Source organism: Amblyomma mixtum, chromosome 9 (assembly GCF_055824585.1).
Source record: "Amblyomma mixtum isolate Tamu chromosome 9, ASM5582458v1, whole genome shotgun sequence".
NCBI lineage: Eukaryota > Metazoa > Arthropoda > Arachnida > Ixodida > Ixodidae > Amblyomma > Amblyomma mixtum.
In genome coordinates, this window is record NC_143020.1 from 64,307,479 (window position 1) to 64,321,306 (window position 13,828).

General features: G+C 50.0%; 1 protein-coding gene across 1 annotated transcript; it reads right to left on the reverse strand.

The window, feature by feature from the left end:
- Window positions 1-645: 645 nt before the first annotated feature.
- On the reverse strand, window positions 646-10,508 carry LOC149329383 (uncharacterized). The gene is made up of 3 exons (XM_089559234.1): window positions 9,661-10,508; window positions 1,597-1,791; window positions 646-1,500 (listed from the first exon to the last, which is right to left on the reverse strand). Exons 1-3 carry the CDS (start codon window positions 9,955-9,957, stop codon window positions 760-762), a joined length of 1,233 nt encoding a protein of 410 aa, XP_089415360.1. The 5' UTR covers window positions 9,958-10,508; the 3' UTR covers window positions 646-759.
- Between the last annotated feature and the right edge of the window lie 3,320 nt (window positions 10,509-13,828).

Genomic DNA, 13,828 nt, shown 5'->3' on the forward strand with positions numbered 1-13,828 from the left:
GCTGTTCGTCGTCGTCGTCTACGCGCTTCAATATTGTTCATTCTTTTCTAAATATGCCAGAGTACCAAGGTTATGTATGTTATACTTACTTCATATTTAAATCTAGTACTCAGACGGTAGAGATATAGTTTATGAGCCGTAATGACATGCGCTCTATGAAAAAAACCTGCAGTTGTTGCATGATAACCAGCGTTGTACACATGACGTAGGTATCGCTTCTGCATGACAAATTTTTTGTAGATTAGAGAATGTAGTTGTACCCCAAACAAGTTGGCAATAGTTAACATGTGAATAAAAGAGTGAATTATAAACCAATAGTTTAAGTTTTGTAGAAAGAATGTATCTGAGACGACCAATTACTCCAGTTATCCGAGCTAAATTCGTCACTAGTAAGTTCACATGAGTTTCCCAGGACATGTGAGCAGTAAATGTCACACCAAGGCTTTTGAAATGGTCAACAATGTCAACAGGACGAGAGTTAAAAATAATGTCGGCATGAGGAAGGAGTGGCTTATTCTTTGCCCGAAAGATAACAGCTTTTGTTTTATTTGCGTTAATTGTCATAGAATTATAGGACGATCATTGTTGTAGTTGAACTATTGTGTCATTGCAACTAGAGATAAGTTGATCGATATTATTACCAGAGAAAAATATGCTGGTATCGTCTGCGTATATGATAAATTTGGCATCCTGGTTAATATTAACAATGCCATTTATATACAAACCCATTGGCATCCACCCAAGCGCAGCCACACAGGTTCAAAGGAAAGGCCAGTCGTGGCGTTCGTGCTCCCGGTTATAAGATGCACGGTGGAAAATTTGCTCAACGTTCTTCACAACGAATTCGTAATTCAGGCGCTCCTGCCAGCCCTCCCTAAACGTCAACCAGCAGTGTCTCCCAATGCCGCATCTGTTAGTCACAGCGAAGGGGGAAAAACGGTCCAGGCGATTGGTGGGATGAGCGATGTGCTGGACGGCCGCTTGGCGCGTATCTTCCAGGTAAGCCAGGGATTCGTCAGCGAGAAGCTCGAGCTTTCGGAGGATGTGCCCCTCTTCAAGGCGCCATGGAATGGGCGTTGTGCGATCCCAGCTCTCTTCTTCGGCAAAGTGTTGATTCAGTTCGGAAATGACGGCTTCATTTTGCGAGTGTAGCTCACAAATTGCCCTCAACATTTGGTTCAGGGCTAGCTCCTGCCCTTTGTTGTGGTTTGTTACTTCTCCTGCGAGTTTGTTCATCTGTCTCTGCAAGGCCTGAAGGTGTACTTGTAACGGCGCTCTCAGGAGGCTCTTGAGTTCTTCTAGAGCGGCTCTGACGTCACAGCCGCCTTCATCCTGCTGTCGCTGGTTGTCTTGCGTCTCGGAGGTCGCCATGTCGCCGCATCCGGCCCTGTAGTGCGTTACGAGGCCAGAGTGCCGGACGTTGCTTCCACAGCGGGGGCATCCCACAGCATGGGAGGAGCATTGTTCTTCGTAGCGCCGCAGTACATTCGAGAGAGTTTGGTTTTGGTTTTATGGGGTTTAACGTCCCAAAGCGACTAAGGCTATGAGAGACGCCGTAGTGAAGGGCTCCGGAAATTTCGACCACCTGGGGTTCTTTAACGTGCACTGACATCGCACAGTACACGGGCCTCTAGAATTTCTCCTCCAAAGCAATTCTAGCCGCCGCGGCCGGGATCGAACCCGCGTCTTTCGGGTCAGCAGCCGAGCACCATAACCGCTGAGCCACCGCGGCGGCACATTCGAGAGAGTGTCCACGAATGGGCAGCCATGATCCTGGTTCCAGCAGTAAGCCTTGAAAATAGAAGGGAAATGACGCTAAGTTAAAGGCTTACAAGTGACAACAAGCTGTTAAAATAATCTACACCCTCAAGGGCGTACTGCCGTACATATCACTAGCAACACCAGTATTTTTAATAAAAGAGGGTGTTATCAACAGGGTAACACCCATTCTGCATCTAAATTGTTATTCTTGGTCTGTTAGGCGGGATGATCCACGCCCAATACGCAAGCGGTAGTTAAGCTGTCTTAGGAGCTCTTCGAATAGCTGCATTTTATACGGCGCCATTTAATGTCGCCTTATAAGAACTATTGTAGTTTGATGCGCGAAGCCGTATTTATCGTCTGCACCGTCATAGACTTACGGTAATACAAAACGCCTTTGGCCAACGGCTGAGCGCCACTGGTTATGAGTTAGGATATGTGGCATTATTTGTTTTGGAGGGGGGGGAGGGTGGCGGAGTTTAGCGCACTCGAGCGACAATGGACTATGTTTAGTAGAGGGCTCCGGACTAATTTGGGCCATCATGTTTTTTAACGTCCGATAACATTGCACATCACGCGTATCAGCGTGGCCGGGATCGAGCCCGCGACCACGGAATCAACAGCCGAGCTCAAAGACCCTGAGCACCCGCAGCAGTATATATATATATATGTGGCATTCATACGCTACGAAATGTGTGAGCGTAATTAATGTAAACGGAATATATTGGAGTACTGCAGGCTTTCATGCACTGTCCTTTTGCGGTCGTAATTAGTCTTTGCGATGCCTTGAAGGCTTTGTCTGTTGAAGCTACGAGAGGTCTGCGCCGTTGTTGCTTTGCGCTTCACATGCTGCTAAGTATTACTGTTGATTCGGGCTTCTTGCAAGGTGATCAAACAGCTCTGCTGTGTGTTTGTAATATCGCAAGCCAAAAAGTACACTTAGGAAGAAAACAGTGCAATGTATACTTGCTGCATCTTTTTTGAAGGATGCTGATTCTCGTAAAAACACCCTTTCAAGACCTGTCAAGTAGGCCTCTAACGGCGCAAAGCGACTCTGGGTACGAGAGGCGCCGTAGTGAAGGGCTCCGGAAATTTCTTTTTTGACAGATGCTGATTCGTCAAAACACGGCTTCAAGACCGGTCAGTAGGCCTCTAACGGCGAAAGCGACTCTGGGTACGAGAGGCGCCGTAGTGAAGGGCTCCGGAAATTTCTTTTTTGACAGATGCTGATTCGTCAAAACACGGCTTCAAGACCGGTCAAGTAGGCCTCTAACGGCGCAAAGTGACTCTGGGTACGAGAGGCGCCGTAGTGAAGGGCTCCGGAAATTTCTTTTCTGACAGATGCTGATTCGTCAAAACACGGCTTCAAGACCGGTCATAGGCCTCTAACGGCGCAAAGCGACTCTGGGTACGAGGGACGCCGCAGTGAAGGGCTCCGGAAATTTCCACCACCTGGCTCTCTTTAACGTGCGCTGACAACGCACAGTACACGGGCCTCTAGAATTTCGCCTCCATTTGAAATTCGACCGCCGCGGCCGGGATCGAGCCCGCGTCTATCGGGTCAGCAGTCGATCAGCCGAGCACCATAGCCACTGAGCCACCGCGGCGGCCACCCTTTCAAGAATCGGAGTGATTGTACTACATAAAGCAGGTATATGTTATGGGTGTTTGTTTGGTTGTCGGAAAATGCCACATTTAAGGGGTGTAAAAGTGTGAGTTACAAACGCCACAGAAATCACTCCTCAGAGTATAAATTGGTTTGAATTGTGTAGCCTTTTCAAGACCTCACTGTGCGGAATTCAGGTGTGCTTTCCTTTTAAGTAGTACTGTTGGCCGCCTCGGTGGCTCAGTGGTTATGGCACTCGGCTGCTGACCCGAAAGACGCGGGTTCGATCCCGACTGCGGCGGTCGAATTTCGTTGGAGGCAAAATTCTAGAGTCCCGTGTACTGTGCGATGTCAGTGCACGTTAAATAACCTCAGGTGGTCGAAATTTCCGGAGCTCTTCACTATGGCGTCCCACATAGCCTGAGTCGCTTTGGGACATTACACCCCCATAAACCATAAACCAGTGGTGTTGTAAATTCACGGCGGCTAAGAACCAGTTAAAAATGTTAGTAAAAAATTACCGACGATTACGTTACTTCCTAATGCGAAATTTGAGCGCAGCAAATAAGCTGTTTCACCTTTTCGATAGTGAGTCAACCCCAGCTGCGGAGTTGGTTTCAGGGACAACGCCGCCGATGCCGACACAAACAATATGATACCCTCGCTTCCGCAGCGCTAAGAACCAGGTCTAGCCGTGGGAAGGTGGTCACGTAATCGTCGACGTGCCGGGGCCTACGTGAAATAACCGGCGCGTCGGCAACTGAAGAGCACCCTATCCGCCACACAAGAACAGGGGGGGGGGGGGGGGACCCTTTCCTCCTCTTTCGGCATGGCGGCGACGGTGTTCTATGCAGTCACGTTATCTTGACTCTCTAGCGGCGTCAGCGGCATCCAGCGGTATCAGTCGGTCGTTATCAGTCGGTCGCTGCTAGCGCTGGGGGGATGAAAGGGGGGCGGAGCTGGTTACGAGGCCGACGCCGACGACGACGCGAAACCCAGGAACGGACGCCAAAGAGCTGCGCTCTAAAATTAGGAGTCACTTTGGCGACTAAAGTGGTGCAAGGCGAAAGCCTTAGTACAGCATTCTGTCACGAATGTGGTTGTGAATGATGAATCAAGTGCTGCCAGCGAATGACGCGTCCATTGGCTGTCTGCGTGTGTTACTGATGTGTGGTTAACATGTTAAGCTTCGCCTGTAAGAGTGGAACGCGACAACGTCTTGCAACGCTGCCAGAGAGTCCACAGAACGCCATCGCCAATTCGACTGTACGCCTTGCTGGACGGTAAATTTATTTTTTTGAGGAAAGGAAATGTATCTCTCTCGCATATCTGGGTGGACACCTGCACCTCGCCGTAAGGGAAAGGGGGAAGATGGGAGTGAACGAAGACGCCGTATTAGCTAGACGCGCCTTTGTTCATTCCAAACCATTCAGCTGGCATTACGGAGTGGCTAGCGTGCTCGTATCGCACTCCGGAGACCCTGGTTCGATTCCCCAACTCGACCAATTTCGTTCTCGGTTTTATTGATTTATGCGGTCTAACTAGAAAGGTTAATTAGGCTATTTCATATTTATATTATTGTATTTCTATCCATCGTGTTCTGTCATTAACCTGTCAATTGTTGGAACTGTCTAGGATGTTCGACACAACGTATATGAAACGAGCAACGTCTTACTGAGTGGGGAAGTGCGTGGTGGTGGAGGGAACGCGGCTTCGTACTTATGTTTTTTTTCAGCAGCGTCTCCTTCCGCGGACGCTGTTGTCGCTGCGGCGCGCGTCTTTCTTTTCTTTTCTTCTGACCTCTTCATTCACCTCTATATTAATTAGGCTAATTGATGAATTAAGCAATTAACTAAACTCAGTCCAACTTAGTTGCAGCATCACTATACGATCCCTTTGATTGGTTGCATGGTTACTAGCCAAAGTACAATTGGCCCCATTTGAAATTCGCGCACTGTGACGTCACGAGCATTTCGACCAATTGAAAAGCGTGACATTGGGGGCGGAGCTGGTTACGAGGCCGACGCCGATGACGACGCGAAACCCAGGAACGGACGCCAAAGAGCTGCGCTCTAAAATGAGACAGTGAGAGATAGCAGGAAGGCAAGGCAAGAAGGTTAACCAAACTACTTTCCGGTTTCTTAGCAGACACTGAAGAAAGGGGGTGAAAGGGCGAAAAAATCTTATCTGTACTTATCTGTTTTTTTTTCAGCAGCGTCTCCTTCCGCGGACGCTGTTGTCGCTGCGGCGCGCGTCTTTCTTTTCTTTTCTTCTGACCTCTTCATTCACCTCTATATTAATTAGGCTAATTGATTAATTAAGCAATTAACTAAACTCAGTCCAACTTAGTTGCAGCATCACTATACGATACCTTTGATTGGTTGCATGGTTACTAGCCAAAGTACAATTGGCCCCATTTGAAATTCGCGCACTGTGACGTCACGAGCATTTCGACCAATTGAAAAGCGTGACATTGGGGGCGGAGCTGGTTACGAGGCCGACGCCGACGACGACGCGAAACCCAGGAACGGACGCCAAAGAGCTGCGCTCTAAAATGAGACAGGGAGAGATAGCAGGAAGGCAAGGCAAGAAGGTTAACCAAACTACTTTCCGGTTTCTTAGCAGACACTGAAGAAAGGGGGTGAAAGGGCGAAAAAATGAATAAGATTGGAAGACGATTAAGCTTCGCCTGAAGGAGCGGAACGCGGCAGCGTGTTGCAGCGCTGCCAGGGAGTATACGGAACGCCATCGCCCGTTCAGCGCGGCGCCTTGCCCGTTGGAAAGAGCGTTGAACGCATTTTTGAGGAGAGGAAATGGCTCAGATCTCGGTGGACACCCGAAGCCCGCCGTAAGGAAAGGGATATAAAAGGGAGTGAAAGAAGAGAGAGAGAGAGAGAGAGAGAGAAGAGGCGCCGTAATGAAGGAAACAATAATTGGATTTGAGGAAATGATGTTGCAGTAACTGTCGCACATATCTCGGTGGACACTCGCAGCCCCGATTATAGGTCGCCATTTGGAATTTCTGCCGCAAGCTCTCTAACTTAACTAGTATGTTTTCTGCTCGAATGGCTGAATGGTATTAACCATCTGGAACATTCTGCGGCAAACGGTCGGCATGACAGACTTTTTTCCGTCGCGCGTTGCCGGCACCTACAACTACGACGCCCACGGCTTTTCGACCGAACGAGCTGTAGTAGTAGTAGTAGTAGTAAGACTTTTATTCGACCATAATTTATAGGCCGAGCAAGTCGACCACCTGGGCGACCAGAAGCCGCTGTTCTTCCCCTTCAGCGCCAAGCCAGTCGAGCCAGGTGGTGATGGATAGAGAGGGTGGGGGGAAGGAACCCGACTGCTGAGCAGCCGGGCAATAGAAGAGGCAATGGGCCAGGTCTGCATAGATACAGGGGCAGTTGGGAAAGGAAGAGGCGGGACGGGGTGATAACTGCATCCATTTGGATGTGCCGAAGGCGAGACTCCGGCACCGTGAGTGATGGATGAGGGGGAGGGTAAAGGCGTTTGTCGAGGCGTCCTCCGAGGGCTTGGACCAGGGGATCAACGGTGCCCGGAAAAGTGTGTCGCGGGCGAGCTGATGGTCCAACTCATTGCCGTCAATCCCTGAATGCCCAGGGACCCATCGGAGGAAAACGATGGAAGGCTGCAGTGCGGAGACCGCTTGTTCGACCTCCTGTTGGAGAGAAGGGGTCAGGGTGCGTGTCTGTATGTGGTGTAGAGCGGCTTGTGAGTCTGAATAAACTGTGTGCTCTTGGAGAGAGGGAAGGAGGGCAAATGACTGGAGGGCATGCGCAATGGTGAGGACCTCGAGGGACAGTGCGTCTGGAGGGTGTAGATACGGCCCGCTGGTGTGGGTTTCAGGAGCAGGGAGGTGTGGATGGTACAGGGCGTAGCCGCAGGAACCTCGAGGAGCCACGAAGGAGGCATCCGTGTAGGCTACACCCTGGATATCAAAGAGAGGGGAATGGTGCTGCGCGGCCGCATGACGACGGCCGGCGTGCAGGACGGGGGACAGGACACCCTGCAACGTGGCCTAGATCTCATCGACTCCTTTCTCACCACCGCTGGCCTCTCTCCTGCTCCTGAGAAATCCGAGCTTCTCCTTCTCAACCATTCCTCCTACCAGCGCTCACACAACCACTTCGTCTCTCTCCACCTTTCTGGCTCTCCCATTCCTGTCGTCACACAGCGCAAAATTCTTGGCTTCCCTTTGCATGCGGCCAAGAAAGTGCAAGCCCTCCACCGCGTTGTCACCACCTGCCACTCTGTAACTCACCTCCTGCGGCGCGTGGTCACTCGGCGCTCAGGTCTCAACGAGGCTCACGCGTGCCGAGTTGCCCACGCGCTGGCCCTCAACAAGGTCTTGTACTTTGCACCCTACGCTTCCTTCACTCAGACTCAACGCTCTCGAGACTGCCCTTGTGGGCCTCTACTAGGCAGCTCTCAACCTCCCTATCACTACCTCTACCACTAAGCTCTTTGCCACAGGCCTCTTCCATCCTCTTCGTTCTATTCTCAGTCTCCATCGTGACTCGCGGCTTGCCCGGCTTTCCCTTACCCGTCAGGGTCAGTGGTTATTGACTCAAGCGGGTATCTCGCCCATTCCAATCTCCCCGTTTACCTCTCCTATTCCCACCCCCGCTCCCAACGAGCTGTATATGCTGGTGCGTAAACACGGCGGCGCTTTGTTAACCTAAAGTGCGGTGAGTCGAAAGCCTTAAGCGCGGTGTTGCTGCTTGCGTCACAAGCGTGGTTAGGATGTTAAGCTTCACCTCTAAGAGTGGAACGCGACAGCGTCTTGCAACGCTGCCAGGGCACGGAACGCCATCACCCGTTCGGCTCTACGTCTTGCTGATCGTTAAATTGGTTTTTGGAGGAAAGGAAATGTAGCTGTCTCGCATATTTCGGCGAACACCTGAACCTCGCCCTAAGGGAAGGGAAGAAAATGGGAGCAAACGAAGCCACCGTATTCACTAGACGCGCCTTTGTTCATTTCAAACCATCGAGCTGGCAAATTGGTTTGCGTGCTTGTGTCGCACTCCGGAGACCCCGGTTCGATTCCCCTGCTAGACCAATTTCCTATTCAGTTTTATTTATTTATGTATTTATTTTACTTGGAGCATCACTATACAATTCCTTTAATTGGTTACATGGTTACTAGCCAAAGTAAAATTGGCCCCGTTTGAAATTCGCGTACTGTGACGTCACGACCAGTTCGACCAATTGAAAAGCGTGACAGCTTTGTCGACAGCTCCTGCTTACAACGATGAGGCATTAAAGGCTTCCGCCTTTAAAAAATGAGCGCAGGTCGTGCGCATGCGCAGTACAGTATACAAGAGCGAGCGGCTTTGGGCAACCGTGTTCCGTCAGTCGGGGCATGTTACGTGGTAGCGCGTAATCACATGAGAATATTTAAACCTCGCTATCTTCATTTTAAGCTCGATAAAATAATCCACTCTAACGTCACATTGACGTAAACAACTGAAATGGGCAGTTCTCAACTTACTCTACAACTTTTACGCTGAAAATTTTGTGCCTAGGTTGATGATTGAAAAGTTAGCTGATTTATCTTTGTTAATAAGCAAATTAGGAGCATTTTTCAAATTTTCTGACCCGGTTGAAACGACAGCTTAAAACCCTGCTGAAGTGAAATCTTCGTAAAGTACGTTGTCGCTTGTTTAAAGGTTTGGGGCAAGATGAAACATCCTGCACACAAAAAAATTCAGGGGGCACTTTGGCTCTCTAAAGTGCTGCAAGGTGAAAGCGTTTCCTGGCCACTGTTTGTTTTTATTTACTTTTTTATTTTTCATATTTAGTTATTTATTTATTTTTTTGGTCCTTTTCATAATTTTGTTTTTATTTTTATTTCCACATCTTATTTTTATTTTGTTCTTATTTTTGTTTATTTTCTTATTTTTATTTTTTATTTTCCTTTTCATGTCTTTACTCCTTTTATTTTATTTATGAAGCCCATGCATTCACTAGATGCGCCTTTATTATCATGCTGGAACCTTGAGCCTTTTAAGCAGTGACGCCGAAAGGCGGACGAATCTGCCGACGCGTCTGTCGACACGGCTGCCGACGCGTCTGCTAACGACAGTATGAGGCATTAAAGGCTTTCGCCTTAAAAACGAGCTCTCGTAAAATTATTCAGTGGGACTTCACCTAGCTAGAAGCCATAGCCAGCAACCAAGGAGTGTCTCATTAATACAAGCACATTTGCATTGGTGTCCAGTTCGGTGTACACTTGTCCTTACATTAATCAAGCAGAACGCGTTCACCTTGAGGCTCTTAATTCTCCTCGCGACGAGCGAATTCCTGCTGCACTCTTCCTCGTCGAAACTCTCCTGGTCCAAGGGACAGACTCCAGCGGGGCCATCCTGGCCGCTTCTCGTCTTGCATGTCTCACAGAGAGCGTGCATGCAGGGGAGCAGCACAGTGGTCTTGGGGATCACCCCACACAGGGAACACACGTAAGGGTGTAACGTGTCCGCCACCAACCGGGTGGGCCTCCAGTTGACACCGCTCAGGCCCGCGGCGCTCATGCAAACCAATCTTCCCGCTCCTGGGTGCGGCATGGCAGTGACTGAGACCCTATGAAACGTGGCCCTTATGCCGGAAAGCAGGATGGGGGCTGTTCCTCAGAGGGCGTAATCGCCGTCGAGAAAGGCGAAAAGGAAGCGGCTTCGTACTTGTTCCAGCGTGTCACGCGGAAGCGCAATGATTTCACTTCCTCCTTCACTGCTTTGGCGCCGACATGGTAGTTGTGCTGACGTGCGTCTGCGTTCGAGTCACGTGAGAACCGTGACGTCATTGGGCCTGTATATAATTTGGCTGCAATCAACAGACGGGCGTGAGGATCTGCGAGTATCCTCGCTTCAGCGAGCGCGGCTTCGGCCGCTTATCTGTTTTTTAAGCATGAAATGCTTTTAGCTCCCGTTGTCGGCAGTGGGGTGACGTCACGCCGAGACCGAGAGCCAACATCCGGGCACTGAATCCCACTCATCCGGGCACTGAAACGAGAACATCCGGGCACCGTACGAGATTTAACGAGACACTCTAAGCGTTCCTACAGGACCGGCATACAAGCGCCGGTAGCTTCGCGCCGAACGGGTGGTGGCGTTCCTCCCTTCCTGTACGGTGCGGTTGGGGTGTCCACCGAGATGATAGAGAATCCGCCTTTTTCACAACGCGACTGCGCATGCGTCCATCCCCTGGCGGCGGTGTCGCGAAACATACTGGAAGTGTAAACCAAGACCTACTGAACTACAGACCTGCACATTTGGCGGGGTCCTATGGAGCAGCGTACGCCAACTTTCGTTAGCTTATTGGCCGTTGAGGGCGCTCGGTTGACCTGTTCGTCTGCTGTCATCATCATCATCGTTTGCTAATTTGCGCAAGATATTTAATACATTTGTTTCGTCTTCTTCTGCTATCTTAACATCAACGATAAAAATATCCACAATAACGAGTTTTTTCGCTCTGGATGAGTACAAAAAACGTCTTTCTTTTTATCCGTTTTCTTTTCGTCAGCACCACCGTGCCTAGCATAGATAAATGGATGTAATGATTACGTGGACAAACGACGAAACTGCCTTCTTTGAAATAAAATGATGGAGGAGGCCATCTTGTTCAACAGGTATAATGTAGCGCCACGCTTCCCGTAGGTGTCTTTCCCTAGCGGCAAAAGGCATGAACTAGAACATGCGCGCTGGAGCAGTGCCAAATGTGCAGAGTCTGTAGTTCAGTAGGTCTTGGTGTAAACAAACCGGCTTCCTACGCGGCGGGGTGCTTTGCTGTAGAGTTCCTGTATATGCTACCAAAGGTAGCATATACAGGCTCCCTGCGGGAGCATATACAGGAACTCTACTTTGCTGCAGCCTTCGGGCGCTCAGCACGACGCATTTGGCGATGCCCACGAGATGTGTTGCATACGGCTGCAATGCCCAATATGTAAAGGGAAGCAAAGTCGAATTTTTTCGCTCTGCGAACGCTTCCCGGGACCGCCTTCGACGCGAAGCGTGGATAAAAGCAGTTCGCCGGCTCGACGATCGTGGCCGCCCTTGGGCACCGTCAAGAACGTCAAAACTGAGCGGGAATCACTTTGTGACAGGTACGGACTAGTTACCGCGGTTAAATGCGCGTGCAGTCTATCACGAAATCTTTTATTCGTGGGCAGGAAGGCCTCGGCACCACGGCATCCAGACTTCCCGTCGCTGATCACAAGATCGCGGTTTGGATGCGCACCACGACAGCCGCATTTCAGTGGAGGCGAAATACAAAAGCACCAGTGTGCTGTGTATATCAATGCACGTCAAATAAATCCAAGTCGCATATATTAATACGGAGCCCTCCACTGAAGCATTCCACACAGCCCATGTGTCAGACGTTCAAATCCACGTATAATGCCATGGCGTGCGCTCATCGCAGGCAACTGCTTTTAAAGAAACCAGCAAAGGTGCACTGCGGCGGTAGCCTCACACGCTTCCAGTTTGTCACCAAAAATGGATTTAGGTTTGTAACCCGGTAGGGTAAATAGTGAATCGGGTATATTTAAGTTACCTCCAAAAGTTTTGCAGCACGCACATCCGTACGGATCCCTACGGACGGGCGGATGGTGGAACTGAAGAAAAAATAGAGGACACTCGAGGCAAAAATGTGGCCATTTCATCTGTTCCTACATTAAAACACTGCAAACTGGAATCGCACACCAGCAAGCACATACGAGTTTGCACATTCAATATCGCGACTGTATGCAGACCGGCCTCCATGCAACTAAGCTGCGGCACGTTTTGATAAAGCTAAACAGCACTACCACCAATAAATGGGAAATGATCGGGGATATTTCATTGAACATTACGCTCCGAATGTAGCCTTCATCTTTGAAGCGGCGGCCCTTGCTTAGCTGGCGATCGTATCGCATGCTGGATGATCGGAGATACTGAAGAATTTGCCCTTCGGTGGGCACAGCAGCCTGCCTCGGACTTCGCACTCAGCCATCAGTCAGCCGTGGAAATTCTCCAGATACCAGGTGCTGCCCAGGACACGCCATCGTCGACAGATTCCAACAAAACGTGCTCCGCAGCGGCACTGAGTCCGGCCGGGTTGGACCAAGTTGGACGCGCAGTACCCATCCAGTGAGCTTCCAGCGTTGTACGCGAGGTGGCAGCACAGGAAAATGAAAAAGGTCCTCAAAAAGCGTTGCGTTCAAAGGGCAAGGCATCGCGCCGAACGGGTGGTGGCGTTCCTCCCGTCCTTTACGGTGCGGTTCGGGTGTCCACCGAGATGAGAGAGAATTATTGCGCCATTTCCTTTCCTCAAAAAGCGTCGCGTTCGATGGGCATCGCGCCGAACGGGTGGTGGCGTTCCGTGGACTGCCTGGCAGCGCTAGAACACGCTGTCGCGTTCCACTCCTAAAGGCGAAGCTTAAGCGTCATTAATTAGCAGTTAATTAGTATTTTGTCATTAATCAGAAATTAGTCACCAATTAGAAATTTGTCATTACTTCGTCATCAATTATGTGTGACGTTGGATTGGATTGGAAAACGTTTATTGTCAGCACTGAGCCCTAGTGGGCATAATCCAGTGGTGACGTCACCAGTGTCACATAGGCAAAGTGGTGCGGAAAGCACTTTCGCCTCTACGCACTTTAGACAGTTTCGAACGCGCTGCATATACATTCTTGTCAGGCCTGCGTCTCGTCATGTCCGCGTACGCTTCTGCATCGTTCGCATTTCATGCTTACCCTACTCTCGGTTACAGGGGAGGCACTGATTTTTGAGCAGCGTTCGCTCCGGCGGACGCAGTTGTTGCTGCGACGCGCGTCTTTTCTTTCCTTTTCTCTTTCTTCTGCTCTTTTAACTCTCCTCCATCTTCACGTGGCAGCGGTGGTGGCTTGGCTCGAGCCAGTAGCAGGCCCGTGCAATTTCCTTTTCATCCTTCTCTCAGTCACAACAACAACAGGCGGGCGTCTTTCTCGCTTCAGCGAGCGCGGCTTCGGCCGCTTATCTGTTTTAAGGCGAAAGCCTTTAATGCCTCATACTGTCGTTAGCAGACGCGTCGGCAGGAGTGTCGACAGACGCGTCGGCAGATTCGTCTGCCTTTCGACGTCACTGCTTAAAAGGCTCAAGGTTCCAGCATGAATAAAGGCGCATCTATACTTCGTCTCACAAGATGTTTGCAGCACTACGGAAGGTCCTCTCTCTCGTCCAATCAGGGCTGCAGAAACGCAGAAAATAGTCCCTCGAATATTTGAGGAGTGTATGACTATTAATCAAAACAATAAGCATTGCAACTAAAACATGATTTGGACAGGTATATTTAAATGGTAGGGAGTGTTTCAATCACTGGTAAAATTACAAGACAAAGCCCGTACGGACACAGCTCTGCGGAGGCCTGCTGCGAGGTAGTGATGCGTCGCCACTTTCCAACATGGCGTCGGTCGAGTCT

What these genes read in the sequence shown, in the direction of transcription:
- LOC149329383 (XM_089559234.1), bottom strand. Translation starts at nt 9,957, where the DNA reads ATGCCGCACCCAGGAGCGGGAAGATTGGTTTGCATGAGCGCCGCGGGC. An exon ending in GGAGAATTAAGAGCCTCAAG is followed by an intron (nt 1,792 to 9,660) that starts GTGAACGCGTTC and finishes TCTATTTTCAAG; the next exon opens with GCTTACTGCTGGAACCAGGA. An exon ending in TGCGATGTCAGTGCACGTTA is followed by an intron (nt 1,501 to 1,596) that starts AAGAACCCCAGG and finishes TAAAACCAAAAC; the next exon opens with CAAACTCTCTCGAATGTACT.